The 20,453-nt window shown below is 43.4% G+C and overlaps 3 protein-coding genes across 3 annotated transcripts; 1 reads left to right on the top strand and 2 right to left on the bottom strand.

Moving 5' to 3' along the window:
- Positions 1–292: 292 nt before the first annotated feature.
- On the bottom strand, positions 293–3,327 carry LOC103970452 (uncharacterized). Its single transcript, XM_009384232.3, has 3 exons — positions 3,013–3,327; positions 2,249–2,685; positions 293–1,730 (listed from the first exon to the last, which is right to left on the bottom strand). The coding sequence occupies exons 1-3, from the start codon at positions 3,073–3,075 to the stop codon at positions 551–553; spliced, it is 1,680 nt and encodes a 559-aa protein (XP_009382507.2). The 5' UTR covers positions 3,076–3,327; the 3' UTR covers positions 293–550.
- A 2,400-nt stretch (positions 3,328–5,727) lies between these two features.
- On the top strand, positions 5,728–7,598 carry LOC135596943 (putative pentatricopeptide repeat-containing protein At1g12700, mitochondrial). Its single transcript, XM_065089245.1, has one exon. The coding sequence runs from the start codon at positions 5,781–5,783 to the stop codon at positions 7,482–7,484; it is 1,704 nt and encodes a 567-aa protein (XP_064945317.1). The 5' UTR covers positions 5,728–5,780; the 3' UTR covers positions 7,485–7,598.
- Positions 7,599–16,136: 8,538 nt separating this feature from the next.
- LOC135596944 (uncharacterized) lies at positions 16,137–17,110 on the bottom strand. Its single transcript, XM_065089246.1, has one exon. It carries the CDS (start codon positions 16,933–16,935, stop codon positions 16,444–16,446), a length of 492 nt encoding a protein of 163 aa, XP_064945318.1. The 5' UTR covers positions 16,936–17,110; the 3' UTR covers positions 16,137–16,443.
- Positions 17,111–20,453: the final 3,343 nt, after the last annotated feature.

The raw sequence follows: 20,453 nt of genomic DNA, 5'->3' as shown, positions 1-20,453 counted from the left end.
TGTGTTTGCCGAGGGGAGGGGAGGGGACGGGGGTGAGAGAATGGATGGGGACTTGTGTTGTCACGTTGGTGGTGACTACTTATGGATGAATGCACGAAGCCACTGTGGTGCAGAAAAATAAGGATGGGATGGGGTTGGCAGTGCAGTGTTCTGGGGAATGGCGCTTCCTGCTGATGCAAGATGAGTACGTCAAGCAGGCATTAGCAAAAGCTCTGCTGCTGCTGCTGTGGATACGTCTGCATCAGTAGTCTTTTTAGCTGGTTTGAAATCAGGCAAGAGTTTAACAAGCAGCTACAGTCAGAAGGGAGTAGACATTGATGGAAGCCCAATATTAAGCTGTACAAACATCTGATATAACATACTGACCATTACTAAGATGAAGACGACGATCGAAAGACGAAAGACAGGTAAACAAGAAGAGTATAAGAACAATAGAGTAGAACAAAATTTCCCTTCCATAAGATATTTTTCCCCCAGCTGTACAGTGATGCTACCAGACAACGAATTCATATCCGCATGCCCTCGGATCCCTTCCCGCCATCCTCTTTCTTCAGCAGCTCAATGCCTCGTACTTCACCGGCATTGCCCTGTGCGACAGCATGCTCCCCACCACCGCCATGTCGCGGCAAAATACACTCTGTAACATTGCGGCCGCTGCTGCGGATGCTGCCACTGCTGCCTTATCTGATCCTAAAACAGATTCCTTCCTCGCTGCATTCACCTTCTCAGCCGTCTTCACTGTTGAGGCTTGAATCGCTGCATTGGCGGCTGCCACTTTTGCCCTCTGTTTCTCTGTCGCCTCCGCCTCCATGACCGCCGCCATGATACTGGCATATCCCTTCTGCATCATCCTGTAAAGGATTGAGGCAGACATCCTCGCCTGATCCCGGATCGCGTCCAAATCTCGGTGGTCGTCCGCGAACTCCAACCGGTCCACGAACCCCACTGCCTTCTCCGGCTTATGCTTCAGCGTCAACAACAAGTGCGCCCGCTCCAACTCCGGCCGCCTGCACCCTTTAGGAACGCCGATCAGCGAGTAATAATCCACGTTGTTCCCCTCGCCGGCCGCGATGCGGCCCCGGAGCTTCTGAATCCGCGCAGCGAGCGTGTGAAGGTTGGCGGGAATGTCGCCGTACCGGATGTCGCGGTGGGGACGCCACGGTGGCCCTGGAAGCTTGCGGTCGCGGAGGATGGCGTCGTAGAGGAGCTTCAAGTGCTCGAGGTCGTGGAGGCAATCCGGGAGGGCGCCGACGGCCTCGAGGAGGTCGGCGCGGGCCCGGAGGGCGGGGATGGAGGGGTCGACGGCGAGGGCGCGGTTGCAGTCGGCGATGGCGTCCGCAAGGCGGCCCGTCGCGCGATAAGCGGCGGCGCGGCCCACGAGGCAGCCGGCCGCGAAGCTGCCAGGGAGTCCGCGCCGGGTGTCGAGGACCTTGGTGAAGTGGCGAACGGCCTCAGCAGGGAGGCTGGCATCCAGCGCCGCCACCGCGGCGGCGCGCCGCCGTAGGATGAGCTTCACGTGAGCAAGAAGCTGGGAGGCCGACTCCGAGTCGGAAAACGGCGGGGCAGCAGAGCAGCCGTCCTCCCCCGCGGAGGGACCGAAGCTGTCGTCGGACCAGCAGACGGACTCGCGGCGGGAGGCGGCGGAGGCGAGGCGGCGGCTGGTCTGGAGCAGGACCATGGCGTCCTCCATCATGCCGAGGTGGCAGCAAGCGTGGCCGAGCACCAAATACCTGCGACACAGGTGGCAGAGTGCACAGGCGGTGAGCTTACCGAGATGCGACATCTCCCCGAATTGAAAACGAAGGAAAAAAAGATGACTACAAACCAAAACGGTCCGGTTTAACTAGACCGGACCGTTCATTATGTAATAAAAAGTCCAGCTGATGTTTGTGGGAGAAAAGACAAGACATGTGAAAAGTACTGATTAGCACTCACAGCAATGTTTTGGAGGATTTAGAAGATTGGTTTAGCTGCTGGTTTTGTTTGTATTGGAGAAGAGAAAGGGGGGCAGCAAATCCAGGGTGGGACTTGAAAGTTGGATCCTCCACCCAATGGCTGACCTATGCAACTACAAGTTCTTCGAGTTTGCTCAGAGTTCCAAAGATTTTGCAGGGTAAAAACAAAGTTCATTACTTGGTTATGGAAAGCTTCATCAAATTATTAAGGCCAAAATGGGACTCCTAAAGCACTGTGTTAGTTATCTCAAAGGACTTGAGAATGGGGAATGTGGTGACCGCTATGAACGTACCTCCACTCGCCCTCCCTGTAGGAGCTCCTGGAGAGGCCGGCCAAGAGCCGGCGCTTGAGGTCGGAGACGGAGAAGCAGCGGAAGGAGTGGTCGCCGTCGGACCTCTCGCGGCCGGGGGAGAGGAGGTTGGCGCGCTCCCGGGGGAGCGGCGCGGAGGAGGCCGTCAAGGAGTGGTCGCCGGCGCCGAGGGAGGAAGTGGAGCCGTCGTCGCCCCCGCCGCCGCCTCCCTTGTAGCTCGGGATATAGTCCTGGAGCATGTCGGCGACCTCGCGGAAGCGGCGGAGGAAGAGGAGGGAGCGGGCTTTGAGCTCGAGGGCGGCCTCCAGGCGCGGGGAGAGAGCGAGGGCGGCGTCGAGGAGGCCCACCGCCGTCGACACATTGGTCTGCTCTTGCGTCGTTATGAGAGCTCGGGCTTCTCGGAGGTTCTTGTCGACTACCTGAGGATTCGCACAAAGAAGGTGACAAAGATCAGGTTTTGATGCAGTAATGGCCATCAACAAAGAGGAAAACACGAACTTCAGGGCATCTTTAATGCATCAAAAACAGAGGATGTCTTGAACAGTGAAAAGAATGGCTGCTTCTTTCATGATGATGGCCTGAACAAAAAAGCATGTCTAAAAAGTTTGCTCTTCCGAGCATCAAACAAACAACCAAAACCAAAAGCTCACTGAAACAGAACACCAGCGACCAAAGAAGCGAAAAGGCACGAAAGAAACAGAACGCCAAGACCAGGAGATGCACCACGGCGGTGCTGCAACACCCACCTTCCTGTTGATCAGCCACCAGTGCTTCCTCTCCGTGGCCAGGCAAGGTGAGCTCGCCGCCATTGTCCCCAAAGCATCACCTTTCCCCACTCTCCCACCCGAAGGACCCGAAAGATCTCAGCTTTCTCCGGTGTGAGCCGAGAGGACTTATTAAGGGCGAGCTCAGAGGGATCAGATGCCCATTTAAACCCGAGCAAGGGCGTGGAAGAGAGAAAATTGCCAGCTTTGACTGCCTCTCGCCCTCTCCCACTCCCTTCCCTTTCGGAGAAAGCCTCGATCCATCAACATCCTCGCTGGCATCGCTGGCAAAGATGCCTCCCCTCTCTCGCGCACCCGGCCTTATACTATACATTAAGAGAGATATGGAGAGAGGGAGACGAGTTATTCTCACCGGCCGTAAACACAACCGTCACGGGCTTCATTCAACCCTCGAGAAAAAGAAAGCGAAGCACGAAGCGGTAACCAGATCGCGTTCGGATCCAGAACCACCACGGCGATCGCTGATCTTGGCCGTTCGTTTCCTCTGATGATTCTACCGAGACGGGTCGCCCGTCATACCTTAAGGTGGGACCCACCATCCACTCGACAAGTGGGGTCAATGAACCCTCCAATCTCAGGGCAGGTAGTCTCTTTTTCCTCGATACATTTAATGCCGTCGGAGGATCGTATTTATGGGGGTGATGGCTTACCCCACAAGAATCCTGCCACCTCTTTTTCCTCTTTTACTTTGTTCTCCCTTTTCTTTTTTCGCCCACTCCAAAGTTCCCACTTTATAGCGGGGCCCGCTGCCTTTCGCTATGATCAAGGGCTGTGATTGGACGGAGGAAGGGTCCTTGCTGTTGGTAAGCGAACAGGGAGGAATTCCAAGCGCCGCATTTATTGAACTTGTGTCCAACACCCAACCCCTAAAGGAGGAGGACCCACACCACCGACGTGTCCTGTCACGTGGATGACAGCTGTCAAGTCCGGTTCTGGGAAGAGAGTTGACACACTCGTTTCAGCGTCAGTCTTTTACTGAGGCTTCAGAGGCATATACTTGAATTGGACGACTCCTTTGGTGTGAGCATTTGAGAGCCTTAAATGCACTTTCTATTGTGCCAAAAACTTTGTAGGTTCTATCGGAAAAGCGGTCTAATGAATGGAAACCTTTCTAAACCTGTACAAATAATGAGCTACAGCGGCCTTGGAGCAGCCAGAGATGGTCATCGTCACTGTAGGTTGTCCACAAACATGCAAGAACAGCTGTTGCTGAACATTGAAGTGTGATCACAGGTATAAACTGCCCTCCCACATTCTATCATTAAACTACTACTGCTATCCTTAGATTCAAACTGGAGTTGGTGGGAGGGCGAGGGAAAGCAATGGCTGGTAGAAGAATATACAAACTACACAAACTGCAGCAGTAGTAGAAGTCTTCATTCATATGTTGAGTTATTGTTCTACTCCACCTGCTTCATGGAGCAGGAAGACAACCTTGGTTGCATCCCTTCATTTGAGTAGGTAGTAAGAAGAACCTGCACCTCATCAAGGTGCATGGTCATGGCATGATATATCGCAATGGCCAGGCTCGTTCAACTCCTTAGATATGTATGGACTGAAAGATGATATATATACATAGAAAGTGTAGATTGCAATAACATCAAAGAGTGAGCTCGGGCTCATCAAACAATGCCCTCGAGTTGGTACTTGTATCATCTGCAATAATGTTGGATGCAAGAAGGAGATGATGGTGGTGAAAGCAAAGCCCAGTTGTCCGAAGTGACTTGTGCAGAAGCTATGGGTAGAGCCAAAAGTGAAATACCAGGATCCACATCATTTGTATAACCATAGAATAAGACTCGTCTTTCCATCTCAATTCACATCCCCACCGAAGTGGTGGGTCTCTCTCACTCTCTCACATATTTATGCTTCATATGATGCATGGCAAGTGCTGGATGATGCTGAAGGATGATGACAAGGGGAAAGCATCAAAAAAGAAACACACAAGTGAAGGGATGCGAGGGATGGCTTTACTAGCAGCAAGGACGCCACCATTATTGATGCCCTTCGGTGGAGTGTACCTCGCAAACAGTGAGGAGAGCCCAGCTGAAGGAGAAAGGTGCCTTAATACGAGGGCCCCCCTCCCCCTTTCTCTCTCTGCCATGAGACCACCCCACATGACACATTGAGGTCCTCTCCATTGATATGTGATATGGCAGCTCAGCTTGTCTGCTAGCTGAGAAGAAGAAGGGAGTGTGATGAGTGTGGATACGTCAATCACAATCACATTACAAGCTGGGTCTGCTAAGTCCATGCCCCATTCTTTCTCTTTCTTAGGCAAATGGATTGAGTGGCATTTATGTCAGATGCCAGGCAGGAAGAATCTCTTGTTACAGTTAAATAAGCAAGTTGCAAGTCTTAAGATTGATTTGAATGCAATTGGACTTAAAAGACCCATGCGAATGACACTAACTGTGAGTTTATTTCAGTTATTTGGTTGTTCTTTCGACTTCATCCCCTTTTCTCTCTCTAATACAAATTTCGAGTCGTCCCACTTGCCCAAGATTGTGTCCGTAGCTCATGTTCCCTCAGCCCGACCCGTTAACAAAACGGAGTAGCCCAATTCAAGATTGTCTCTGCATCTCATATTACATCGGCCCGACCCGTTAAGGAAACGGAGTGGCCCCCTACATAATAGTATGCAATAAGCAATCAAATACGACCTTCAATTTTGCAGTTTGTATTCATCTCGACTCTTCAGCCGTCTCCGTGCCGCCCCCGTCCCTGTAATGCTCAGGAGGCCAAAACCACTCTCTCGTCTCGCTCTTCATCTCCTCCGATCCACCCTTCGCTTCTCCTGCATCCCCACATCACTCCAAGCCCTAGCCATCCCTTCCCCCGCCGACCGCCCCGCCCCCCTTCCTGTTGCCGTTCCCCGGATCGGCCCCGACTCCTTACCCCTCGTCTCGACCCCCGACGCGGAATCCATCTGCTCCTTGCTGTCGGATCCGCCCTCTGACCGCCCCCGTGTCGTCGATGGCCTCCTTGTTCGGTTCGAACACAAGCTCACCTCCGACCTCGTGCTGGAAGTTCTCAAGTGCCACCGCCGGCTGGGGAGATCCGCCACCCTCGGATTCTTCTCCTGGGCAGGGTTCCGGCTGGGGTTCCGGTTTGATGACCCCGTGGTGGAGTACATGGCCGACTTCCTCGGCCGGAGGAAGCTATTTGATGACCTCAAGTGGTTGCTGAGGACGGTCGCGCGCAGCAATGGTCGCGTGTCGACTCGGTCCGTGGCCATTTGCATCCGGTTCCTCGGAAGGCAGGGGAGGGTCGGGGAGGCGCTTTCCCTGTTTGAGGTGATGGAATTGGAGCTCAATTGCCCTCCGGACAACCTGGTGATCAACAATGTGCTATATGTGCTTTGCAAAAAGGATCTTTCCGGTGGCTTGATCGATGTGGCTGTTAGAATCTTTCATAGGATTGTGCAGCCGGACATGTATTCGTACAGTAATATTATTATCGGACTTTGTAGGTTTGGACGATTGGAGAATGCATTTGAAGTGTTCCGGGAGATGACCCGGGCTACTTTGGTTCCAACAAGGACAGCATTGAATATTCTTGTCAGAGAGCTTTGTGAGTTTGGTGGCAAGGACGAGACGGTAGGGAGAGTTAGCATTAGGAAACACAGCAGGCCATTTGATATTTTGGTTCCCAATCTCATGGCTGATGGAGTCTTACGACCTGCAGTTGAGGTCTTCCACATGATTGCAAGGTTGGGTATGTTGCCAAGCACTTATATTGTGGATGCACTTGTTTTGAGGCTTTGTCAAGCAGGAAAGATTGAGGAAGCAATGGGGATTCTGGGAGTGGTGGAAGGTAGGAAGCCTAATTGTGTTGCTGAGAGTTATACTGTCATAATAAAGGCACTGTGCGAGGCTTGTAGAATGGATGAAGCTTGTAGGGTGTTAGGAAGAATGATGAACCTAGGGCTGAAGCCAAAGCTCGTTGTTTATAATTCAATCATTCGGGCCTTTTGTATGTTAGGAAATGTTGTTGAAGCACAAAAATATTTTGATATTATGAACAAGAGGAGGTGTGAGCCAGATTGTGCAACATACACTATGTTAGTCCATGCAAACTGCATGATTCAGAATTGGCAGATAGCATACAAATTGTTAATGGAGATGATAGGATTGGGTATGCGCCCTCATTTCAACACTTATAGCTTAGTTGAAGGTTTTCTAAAGAAAAATGGAGAGCTTGATATGTCAAAGAAGTTGAAAAGAAAAATGGAGGTCCAGGACCTATATGCTCATTGCAAAGCTGGTAGGTTGGAGGCTGCTTATGACAAATTAAGCTCGATGCTAGCTACGGGGTTTCATCCTCCAATTTACGCAAGAGATGCATTTGAATGTGCATTTCAAAGGTCTGCCAAGTGGGAGATGGCACAGGAGTTGTTAAAAAAAATGGAAGTGGATCATTCTCCTGTATAATGCTCAAGCTAGAATACAAGTGTATGTCCTTGATAAACAATTACTAACATTTCTTAATGTAACTTCCTTCATAAATTCACTCTAATTTCACTGAAAGTTTTTTTCTTTGGAGAATATGCAAATGCAGTTATCTATAACCAACACACATATAGGTTGCAATTTAGAATTTAGAAAAACTAGTCCAATAGTGTCTCGGTTTCGTTCGATCATGTTGCCCCATTTGGCATGTGCAAAAGCATAGAGGCACATCATCAAATCTGCAGAATATTACGTTACAAATACCAGGCTATACCTTAATTCCTGGTTCACAAGGGTTATTTGCTTCAACTCTTGCATGACTTTTGGGTTAAACTTGATTTTTTGTTGATGGTATTGCAAGTTTTTTTGTGGCTCTTCATTTTTGCTTCGTTTTGGTAATTCCTTATCAAAAATGCTTGACGTTCTTTTATGATAGCTATAATAGAGATGTTGAGCTTCATGTGTGCTTGCATTCTGCAGTTAATTGGAGTCCTTGTTGGTTTACAATGTGAAGATGAATGCTTGAGGCAAATGCCATGTTGTAGTTGCAACACAAAGTGTCATCCTCTAGATTTACATGGAACTATAGGAAAATTTGCTGTTCTTTTCATCCATATAATTTTCTGGTATACTGCTTGTACAGATAAATTGGATAATTTAGTTCATCACATAGTTCTTATGGTTGTTACTGTAGAAGTCCATGCTTAGTATTTATAATGTTAATGCTTTTGACCTTTTGTTTTGATTTAATTTCCAACAGGACAATTTTTATCAAAGTTACTTTGATTTTCTAGTTTAGTGAAAAAATCTGATATTAATGTATTTGTCTTTGTATTTCAGAAATGGTAACAACACTAAGGATAGAAAAAGATCTCTTACCCTTTCTTGCCAGAGAGTGGACCCGTAAAAGATGGTTATGTCGACATTGGCATTTAGCAATTGGGGTGAATATATGATTACCCACTTTAGAAATGATTTAGAAACTTACTGAAAGAAAAGAATTAAGAAAGCAAAGAAGTCCACCTTTTTTTTCTTGACCAGAATCATTTTCTTAGGTTTTTTTTTCTGATTTCTTTTGCCTACTACTTATGAATCAGAGATCAGGTGTATTTATACTCTACATATTCATACAATTTTGTTGTATTAAATTTTACGGACAGTAAGGATTTGCAGAGCTTGCTGATGATATTTAATGAATTCGTTAGGTGATTGGCAGCATTCCTTCCCAATCTTCCTGACTGCTTGTCTCCCATATTGTCACTATTAACTGTTGCCATTACTGGTCCTACAAACAACAAAGGATCTTCTCACTGCCAGTAACAGATAAATCACACCAAACTCTTGTACAAAGAATTGCTTGTTTTACATCTGCCCATCTCAGTACTGATCCTTTGGTCATATTGAAATTTACCACCACCCACCACCTCCATGCATCAACAAAGAATTTATCCTCTTTAAAGATTGGAACATTCCATCAATCACATGCAAGCCATTGCTCACTGCATTCACTCTGTATTGGTTCCAACCTCACCTGGAGGTTATGATCTCCTCAATACCTATCCAAAGGCAACCAATGCTGGCAACACTCATGGGTCTTAGACTCCTATGTATGGATAGTGGTTGACTACAAGGTATGCAATACCATACTATACCGGTGTTTCGAGGTTGGCTCGGTATAGTACGGTACCATGTACCGAGCGGGCGTATCGAGCGGTACACCTAATTTAGGTGTAAAACCCTCCGAAAATACCTGAAAAAAAAAAATTAGGATAGGGTTTTTAAGTTAGAAATAAATATAGTAACAGCATAAGTTTAGCAAAATCAATGTAAATTAGGTAAGAATAGTATCACATATCTTTTTCGGGCTTTGAAGAATATCTTGTGCAAGGTTTGTATTTCAGTCTATTACGGATTGTCCTTATGTAAATATTGAAATATCTATAGAAAAATCATTTGAATTGTTAGACTATTTTGTTACACACTAATTATAATATTAAAGATCTTAATTACTCTCTAATTAAAGAAAGAGAATACATAGATCTTGATTAGAAAGTTCTTCCTCTTAATCTTCTCAAATTTGCCTCAATTGAATTCACAAATCGTTGTTTTGTAGAGTTTAAGAGAGCACAAATGTGAGAAAAAAAGAGTTTGAGATAGTTTAAGAAAGTATAAGAATGTAATGGAATGAAATAGGGGAGAAGAAGGGTTTAAATACTATGAGAAAGGGTTCCAACGGTCAATTTGATCGTTGGAGCACTGTAGCACTGTTACAGTGCGGTAACAGTCGAAATTCGATTTCGACCGTTACCGCCCGATATTACCCCGTATCGTCCGATACGGGGCGTCTTTAAACGTTCCGCCCGGTAACGGGCAGTCCGCGTATCGGTATGCCGTCGGACCGGTACATATCGCCCGTATTGGGCGGTACCATTCAAAATTGCATACCTTGGTTAACTACACCATCGAACATTGACATGTCTCACTGTAATGCGATCTTCTATTTGCAAATTAGTAGAAGCATGACTGTGTTTTATTTCAATATTCAGAAGGTCAGTTTAATCAGCTAACTGGTGCAACAGGATTTCTATGTACAACATATAGAAACTGATCAAATCATTAAAAAAATAAGTTATGTTTGCTACTCGAGTCTATGATGATGCTATGATTTGGGGAGAATTGAATTATTTAGATTGGGTCTGAGCGTCAAGCCATCACTCTTCAAAAGAATGGCCGTGTCAAATAAATAACTTAATTTACGAGATTCTGTTTTCTTAGTTATGGCTGCTGTATCACCTAATATGCTAAGAGTGACAACTATAGCTATTTCAAGGGGAGCCACATATGTACCCAAAGCAGGCTTGATTTGGAGTAATACCACTGTTTGTGTGGTTTATGGTGGGGTGCTCGACATAGGAGATGACGATGTTGGACCATATGTTGAGAAAAAACAACTCCCCAATGTTTTGTCATGGAAAGTGCCCAACGAATTTTTCATTATTAGAAAAACTGAGATTTTCTGTAAGTAGTCTTCTAGTGATATGCTAACTAGAATTTCCTTTATAATTGTTCAGGATAGTAAGTAGGATGGAACGTGCTACAGTGCTACAGTGTTATACTGTAATAGTGCTACAGTAAGAAAGAAAAATATATAAAACCACTCGGTACGCCCTGGCGTACCGCTCGGTACACCGGTACCATACTGTACTGAGCCAACCTCGAAACACCGGTACGGTACGGTATTGCATACATTGGTTTTATCTTCATTGTACAAATCATGGTTTGGTGATTTTCTAATGAATCATATATGAACATCAGCCTGGGAGGTTAATTAACCTGGGATGATTCTGAATTCTGTTATTGCAGCTGTATTTATTTATTGCTTCAACTGATGATCAGATAGACTGGCAATTTATATCCTAATCACTGAACTAGATGGACTTATAGTTTTTCTTGTTTTAATCATCTAAAAGGAAAGACTTAGTATAAAGCTACTCTTTTTGATAAGTTAGGACAGATCCAGTCAGTTATTGCTGATTCATGTTCTTTTGTTATTCTTTTGAGATCAGCCTAGATAAACATTCAAGAACCTGCTGTGTGATTGTGGTGAATCCTAATGTTTTTAGTCATTTACTCATCATCAACCTGTGGTCGATCAAATTTGCAACGCATCATTTATACCCAATAATTTGTTGAGCTAAACTACAGACAGAAGGATGCTCAAATGAAGAGTTCTTAAGGAATCCAAAGCTTGAAACTACACCAAACATGACATTATGTTTCCATGTTCTAGAAAACTTTCTTTGTGTAATGCTTATTCACAATTTCTGATAATAAAAAGTGTTTGCTAGATTAGTTCTTACACATTTGTGAGCTAAGTTTTTTACTGTTAATCACTTGTAAGAGGCATTTAGGTTCTTCAAATTATCATATTTTTTTTGGAACAACAGAAGGACATGTTAGACTTTGTAAAGTTGAGAACATTACAGAATTAACTTATTCTATGACCCTAGTATGTTCTTGTGTTCTATAAACATCTCTAAAGAAAATAGAAGGCAGTTTTCTATCATACATTTAATCCTTTTGCAACTTATCTTCCAAGCGTTATCTGAAAACTATCTGAAAAAGCATAGGGAACTATGAGTACAGTAGATATTTATTTTATGAAACCTTACTGGGAGACAAGACAACCAAGAAACAAAACCTTAATGTTGGTTGATTCCTTTTTTAATCTCGACAAACTTGATCATTGTGTCTTTTTATTATCAACAACAGAGCTTTAATGACTGTTAAAGACATGTAAACGACACGCAGACCAGAAAACATGAAAAAGACATTTAGCATCATCTCCGTTCCTCCTCACATAGACCACATCATGCACACCCAATTTGTTCTTTAGCTGTTAATCCTGTATGATTACATCAAGTTAGTAAATGCTTCAGAATCCAATTATCAGATTAAGATTGCTTGAGCAAAGCAAAACAATGTAATCAAATGGAAGATTGTCGTACTCTCGTTCTGATGTGCATGTCGGCTTCCTTGGTGGAAGCTGGTGATGAGGTGTTGGCTGCAGCAATTGGCCATCAAATTGAAACCATATTAAGAAAGATCATAGTACAACAACAATAATAAGAACTTGTGATGTTCCAACCATGTGTAGTTGGTTATATGGATCTGTTCTCATCACCGAGTATGTCTCAAGTTCAATCAATAGTGTTTACATATATTTTTGTTGTTTTAGGTAAAGATAGCATCAAGTATTTTGACTGATTTTGAGTGAAATTTGTTGTCCATAGCTTGGGCAAAAAACTTTTAAGATGGTTTTAATTGTATGCTTGTTTCAGAAAACAAGTGCTTTATGAGGCTTTTTTGCTTGTGATACTGCAGCTATCTAAATCACCTACTGGAGAATGCATGCCATGATCTATTGTCCATATGATTGACGTTTGATGAACTTGGTAGCAATGCATATAATCAACATACCTTCAGCTTGGGTTTTAAATTTTCAGTTGCAGTTTTTGTATTTGAACTTGTTCCTCCTACCTGTAGAATAAAGGAAATGATCAAAAACTGGGTTAGAATCTAACATTAGAATATCAGATATTTTCTTTAAATTATGGCATATCAAACCTTCTTAGAGAAGCACAATGGGCATACCTTGCTGAGGACCCAGTCTGCAGAATCAAAGTAGGCTCTTTCATGGTCCTGCAACCAGCAAAAGAGAATGATGGACATAAATTTTCTGACCCAACATGTTTATGCGAAAAAGCCTCTTCAACAAATAGAGGTTTGCTGATTTTGAAGATCAGTCTCTTCAGCAAACAAATTTTCTGCTTCAATGACATCCAACCTCATAAGCGATGGCCTGATAGCTGATAAAGTTATGTCATTGCAGTTGCTTTGTTTGCATCAGTGAGAATTTTCGAGTTGTATGGTTATTATATTGCACCATCATGAATGTGGGACCATTTCAACTGGATAGGTAAGCTAGAAGGTATGAATAAATGGTGATATACTGATTAAAATTCATCATGTGATCACAAAGGAAGTTGATATTGGGTTTGAACTTTTAATGGCCAGGTGTTGAAGATTGCAGAACCCTGCAGTGGTGGAACCTTAGTGGCTAATTGTACTCAGAAGTTGGCTTGCTTACTTTACCAAGGTATCAACTAACCTTTGATATTAATTGTTTCTTAGGCACAATGCCTCCATACTTCTCCAATTTTACCTGGAATTGAGCAAGTAACTTAATTCTTTGGAGAATGTTGTGTACAATCTGAAAATAAAGACATATCTATTCTATAACCGAAAGATTTTCTTGAAATACAAAAGTTTCACCTAAGAGTTACAGTAAGAAGATTATGAGCATAAAAATAAGAAGCCCTGAAGAAAACATTATATGATTTTTCGACATTCTGACAAAAAATGTAAAGTATTTGAATTGAATGGTCATCACTATATGATAAAGGTAGAAAAATCTTGGTGGCCCTTGAGTTCCTTTTAACCCAATAATTTGTCCTTGATTTGATCAGGATGTATCACCTACCAAAGGAAACAGGGAAATCTGAACATTGCTCAATGTGTTGCTTTTATTTCTCAGAAGCTTAAAGAATCACTTAGAAATCTGTAAATTATTCTAACATTGTTTAATCTTAAAGTGTCTTTCAAACCTTAATAATTTTACAACGAAGTGTAGTCTGCATGTGTTTTTCAGAGTCTCGGTCCTTCATGGGCAGTAAGAATGTAAACGAAAGATTTTTTAATGCATTTTATTACTAGAGTTCATTTATGCAAAGCTTTTGCCCCTTCTTAGTTCGTTCTTCTTAAAGCATCCTTTTATCTCATTACCTCTTCATTTTCTCTTTTCATTGTGTTTTAAATAAATTGGCCTCCTAATTTATGTATGTGTTCGAAGACTGACATTATAAACCATGTCTAATACCCTTGGTTTTAGAGCTAATATTTCCTTCCCAATCTGCTTAAAACTTTGACCATGTTCTTAATGAATGAACTCAAAAACCTACAAATAAGTCACGAAGTAAATGGAAATGCTTCTTAAGAATCAGTTAAAAGATATCTTTCCTATTCTTTCCAGAGTTGAATCTACCTAATTGTACTTCTTCATGCATGGACATTGTTTGTTTGAATTGTTAAGTCCAACCAGTGCAAACTATTTGTTTATGTAATTAATTTTCTGCAAATTATTAGTGAAAAACTTCTCAGTCCAATTCATGCAACTCACTGGACAAACCTTCGTAGCAAATGCGATGATAGTGCCTAAATTTTCACAAAGCAGAAAATTTAGATTCTCTTAGTGAGATAAATTTACCTGCCTATCCAAGCAGAGTGACTATGATTACAAATTGAATAAGTTGTTAATACAGCTGTTCTTTTTAAGTGCTCTTTTTTATAATTAAGTTGAACAAGGCTTACCTCTTCACCTTGGGATGCCACATTCTCATTACAGCCAGCCATGTCCTGTGTTTGTCTCTATGCACAAAAGAAAAAAGAGAAACAGTTTAATGCATTTAGTCTTGAGAGAATGAGACAAATGGTAATTGTTTGAAGTCTTGACTAGATGGAAGGAAGGGTCATGTGGAAGAACCTTGAGACTCGAGAAAGACTTAGAAAGAGGAGAAGAGCGGTGAAAGAATGAAACCTTACTAAGAAGGTGGATGTAAAAGAAGAGGTATTTGTTAGCTGAAGTTTCTGGTGTTAGAGTTGGCTCGTGCCACTTCTGCTCACATCATCCAAGTAATATGGGATAATGGGCAACAGACACACTGTTCCATTCTCCCAATCTTTTGGATATATTGCCTTTGGATTTGCCTACTTTTGTTTGATCCCTTTCTCTTTCTATGTACCTATGTTGCATTATCATCACATATTTCTTTCTCTATAGGAGCTTCCTCGGTATCAATTCATGCATGTACTACTTTTATCCTAGCCTTTCCTCTATTTGTGGCCATGCTTGTTGGTTCGAATTTCTGATCTGGTGCTGTCTGAATAAAATAGAAGAATTACACTTTAAATAGAGCCAGTTCAAGATGAATGGTTGCGAGTTCAACAATAAAAGAAAACACTGTTGAACCAACCTTGGCTTGCCTTTGGTTAGTAGTTGAGGGTTAAGGTAACATAAGAAGATCATGGGGTATACAACATAAAGTACATGCTCCTTTGTTAAAGCATACAGTTATTTTGGATATGGAGATGGCACATCTCAAGTAAATGACTTCCATGCTTTGTAGTTATAATATATCATTTCCATTTCCATCCAACTGTAGTGGTAATGATACAACAGATCTTGTGGTTTGTAGAATCAAGTTCTTCCATATGTCATATTAGGTTAGGTCAGGTTATATATCTTGTGTGAGACCATGGAGAAGCTGTGCCAACCAAAACCAATAATGAATCTTCTATATGGAGCTGAAATGTCAGGCTAACTTCTGGTGTCAAAGACTGCCTAAAACAAATATTCATCATTACAAAAGCCATCCAAACAATAGAACTACCATTAGAATAAAGAGTTTGTTTGCAAAAGATTGATGGTTGACTTGAATTAGCCAGACAAAGAATTTAAAGAGCAATGGCCCCAACAGCTTACAATCTGCTTTGCTCTTCCTCACAGGACCCATGTCCTTGCGTCTGTCAGCTTATACTCCAGAGACTTTGACAAAGGCACAGCTTTTGTACCCAAAAATGAAGATGGCACAATGAACAGGCAAAGGTAATTTTCCCACAAAAGCATATGCCTTGGCTGCTTCAATACACATGAAATATAGCTAAAACACATGAGGATGCCAGTACTGATGCCATATTTTCTGGGTGTTACTTTCTTGCCTAACTTAGCTGATGTTCGAACAAACTGATGTGTGCCTAACTCCAGATGTACCAAACCGCAGGCCTCTTATTCCATGGTCTCAACATGGCCTGAGCCAGACATGTCAATCAGCAGGGTGTCTGACATCTCAAACAGTTGGTGTATTGAGCGTACTGTAGGTTGAGAATTAGACTTTAATGTGCGAGACTTTATAATCCAGTGTTAGCATAACACCCATGCTCTTCTGCATTACCAAGTGGCTAAAATGTTAAGCATTCTTAAAATTGTTTTTACTCTGTGTAGGTTGAGAGGGAATATGAATTGAATTGCATGAAGCTTGATAGTCCAATGTCAACACAACGTCCGAACAGATGTGGTTCGAGAGCCAACTATCTCGTCGAAACCAGCATGACATTTTTGCACCGAGACATGGGTCATTATGGGTTTTCAAGGGTCCTCATTGAAGAGAGAAGGCGTTGACTCCCGCCGCTTCGTCTCGTCCTAGTTTGGTCTGATTCGAGTCTAATCTGGAAGGTGTTTCTTTCTACACTCCTCTGCAACTTAATTCTCGTACAGCCATAGGCACATAACCATAATAACTACTGTTACATGCAATTGCAGCTCTTAAAACAACCAATGAGGCACCTTCCTCTCCAAACTCTCCTCTTCTATCGTACCAAGGCTCGGCTTCCACCGTTTGCTCGAATGCTGCCGCCTGAAGAACTCCGTTCCCTCCTCAAACTCCTCTGCCGGCCATTCCGCTCGCTCGCTCTCCGTCACCCCCACCGCGCGCGTGCACGGCGGTTGCTGCATCTTCGTCATCGATCGGGTTGCCGCCGCCAGGACCCGACGGGCCTCGCCCGCCGACAAGCCGGTGGCTCTCCCATGGGCCATCGGAAGCATCACGTAGGCCTTACCGGCCTCCAGCATGTGATCCGCGGGGAGCGGTGCAGCGTTGGAGTTGCCGGCGGACAGGGACCGTAGGTCGAGCACGTACTGGCGCGGGTGCTCGAGCATGAGCTCCGCCACGGACGTCGGGCGGTCGAGCTCAAGGACAGTGCCGTCGGGGAGCACGACCTTGCCGTCGGGCGCTTGGCCCGAGAGCAGATTCCCCATAGGCGAGAGAATAGAAGATACGAAGAAGAAGCTGAAGCTGAGGCCGAGGCAATGGAGAGGAGAACGGTGGGTATATTATAGATAGGAGCGGTTCGGAGGTGGGAACGTGAATGCGGCGTTCAAATGGCGCGTGTTCAAGAGTGTTGAAGGAGTCAGCGGACACCAACACTGTCGATCACGAACCATCCGTTACTCCTCAGGAGGCTCTGATTGGTAGACATCGCGTCTCCTGTTTCGTTGGATGCAGCTGCTGCTCCTCCTCTCCCATTAACAATTCCAATAGTTTGACGCCGTGGACTCGAATCGGGCGACCAACCTCGCGACTCCACCAGTCACCATACACCGCGTTGCGGTGGGGCCCAAATTGCGCAAGTAAGTTGTCCCAATGGGTTCGTCGAAGTTCCTCCGCTCCTGTGTCGTATATTTCGCCACAAAAGCCAAATTGGGCGTGACGTGTGAAACGTGATTTCGTCGAGTCATCGGCCCATTTGTTGTTTCACGTGGTTTTTAGGGTGGAGAGAGAGGGACATGATTGGCTTAAGACTACTGTGAGTGACACTCGGTCCAAATCAATATCGGAAAATTTGAAATGACCAGTTAGCCTCAAGTTTAGATTAATCTTTTGTTTGGAGGGAAACATAATCTTGCAATTGTTGACTAATCAAATTGGAATTGGTTCAAATCGACGACTTCCTCCACATTCATCCAATCAAATCAATAAGCATTGAAAGCAATAAGGATTGTAATAATCTGGCGACCTTATTATTGACCACATACAACGCAAAACAGAGAGAAAGGTCTTGATCTGTTTACTAGTAACTTCTCCACGGCTGTAACTGCTATGAAGTCATGCAAAAGAATTTCACGTGCTTTTCACGTGTCAATAAAAGGCGAATATGACAGTTTTAATCGGATTCGGATTCGTGAACGGTGTCGAGAACTGGTCTCCACTGCCCACATCCGCCAACCCGTTTACCACGATACCCGGTCACGTACCCCTCCAACCCCGCAACCTTCCCCTCCCCCCCGACGGCTACTTCCGGGAACACCTGCGTTCCGCCACCACAATCCGCCTCCTCCCTCCCCCTCTGCGGTCGGTGGCCAGCGTCGAGCAAGACCTCCATCTGCCGGTCGGAAAGCCGGGACCCGACTCGGCCCACGGGCAGCAGCAGGTAGACCGCCCCAGGCCGCAGCTCCTCGTCCGCCCTCATTGCGTCGGCGCGCCGGGTCCGTTCCACCACGTCTGCGCTCGCCACCACGCGGCCGAGAAACTCCATCATGACCTCGGCGGCGGTGGCCGGTGCCTCCACGAGTCGGACGACGCCGTCGATGCCCACGAGCTTGGCCGTCGCCCCCGCCTTCGGCCTCAGCTGCACGCACGATGCCCAATTACCCATAGCTTTATGTATTCCTATGCTGTTGGGCTTACTCTTCTCTCTCTGCATACATATAAATATAATATATAGCCGTCAGTAGCAGCAGGAATTCTTCTTTAGCCTGTGCGAGGTTTCATGTTCTGTGAAGTTGATATATAGGGAGAGGGGAGAGAGAGAACGCGTGGCGAGATCGTTCGGTAAAGGCAAAGGACGCGAGATGGCAAAGAAAAGCATGCTTTTCTCTCCACATACTGAGATTTCACACGAGCAAGACGACGAGTCAAGGGAAAAGCATGCTTCACGCTCACCCAGCGTCGACATCAGACTCGCCAACCCTCTCGTTGAAGCGTGCATGAATTAACAGTCTAATCCGCGTGACATATTTGTGCCAACAAGTCATGCAAAATTATTGTTATTAAGGTTATGGGTCATTTTATTTTAACCTATATTAATTTGATCATGGATCTCTTAAACACTTATGATTTACTCATATCTAAATTAATTTTTATATTTTTAAAAACATAATATATAAGCTTATTCCATCATATCTTACATGATATACTGTCTCATAATGAATTATTAATATAGTGATATGCGTAATTATGTTTTAAAAACAATTGAGACCTCCAGCGAAAGGAGACGTCGTCGTAGAAGTGACCACTAGCAACAGTCCCGAGCCACTATTACATAGCATAGCATCATACGCACGCAACCTCTCCCGTGCCTGATAACGTGCTTAGGAGTTTTTGGTTTTGCCTCAGGTGGATGTGTGTCGACGCTAGGCATGTAGTGGCCTTCTAATCCTTTTTCTGATTTCAGTTTTTTATTCTTTAAACATGAAACCGTTATTATTAAATTAAATATTTAATATCATTAAAGTTCTTCATTATGGTCCAAACGTTACAAATCTGAATTAATTCTTGAACGTTATGATTTGGTGATAATAAATGTTCTTGATGGGAGAACATCTATATTTATATGAGGATTTTGGTCCCTGGGCTCAATCATCTCTTTGAAGCGAAAGTGTTTCCTACACCATCTAAAGCGAGAGTTTTGAGCTGAGAAGTGCCAAAGTTCAAGAAGAAATCTCTGCAGAAATTCTTGGCGACAATGGCTGGAGATACGCTATTTTGTTTCCGCATCAGTTTTTATTGTGTTTCTATTATAACGATTTGGAAACACAAGTTGGTTTAAGTCATTTTTAACATTTGGTATCAGAGCTTTTGACCTCTACCTCGATACGAAAGAGTTTTCATTTTTTTATGCCATGAAAATGATTTGATTTTGGTTTCTTCTTGGAAACTTCTTGATATATTTTATTGAAAATCATAAGGAAATATCATTTTCAACATTTTAGTTGATAAAATGCTCATATTATGTATGCATATTTAGTTATATTAAATTATGCTTATGAGCAAATTTTTTATGTTTAAAATGTCTAGTGATCCATATAATATTAATTAATTAAGAATTAGCCACAACATCCTTAATTAATTAAAATTATATATAAAGTTAAAATAAGGATCACATAAGTAATTAGACATCATATTGCGATTGATTATATTTCGTATAATAATTGTTATCCCATAGGATCTTTTATTATATTTAATATAATTAATCAGGATAAAATATCAGATTATTTTCATAATTTACCCACAGGGATTATGAATTGGAATATAATTTGATAGTTTTATCATAAACACCATATGAATCTATTTGAATTAAGAATTTAGCCCACAGGCAATTTTTATGTCATGAGATTCATATTTTTGGCATGTTTCATATTGGTAAAACATGTAATTTAGTCTATTAAGCTTCAAATTTTGACATAAGTATGTTTGATTTTATGCAGTTTCTCAAACTGTTAATTTCTCTGATATTCGATGTGATATTCCTGAACTTAATGGTGATAACTATAAGATATGGAAGGAGAGGGTTCTCCTCCATTTAGGGTGGATGGATATCGATTATGCTATCAGGAAAGACGAACCATCTATAGTCACTAATACCAGCACTCCAACTGAGATCACGTTATATGAGCGATGGGAGCGATCCAATCAGCTCAGCGTGATGTTTATCAAAACTAAGATGACTGCTGGTATACGTGGTTCTGTTGACCAGCATGAAAATATCCGAGACTTG

This window comes from Musa acuminata, chromosome BXJ1-11 (genome assembly GCF_036884655.1).
Source record: "Musa acuminata AAA Group cultivar baxijiao chromosome BXJ1-11, Cavendish_Baxijiao_AAA, whole genome shotgun sequence".
NCBI classification, from domain to species: Eukaryota; Viridiplantae; Streptophyta; class Magnoliopsida; order Zingiberales; family Musaceae; genus Musa; species Musa acuminata.
The sequence above is the reverse complement of the archived record's forward strand: the minus strand, read 5'-3'. Positions and strand labels throughout refer to the sequence as shown.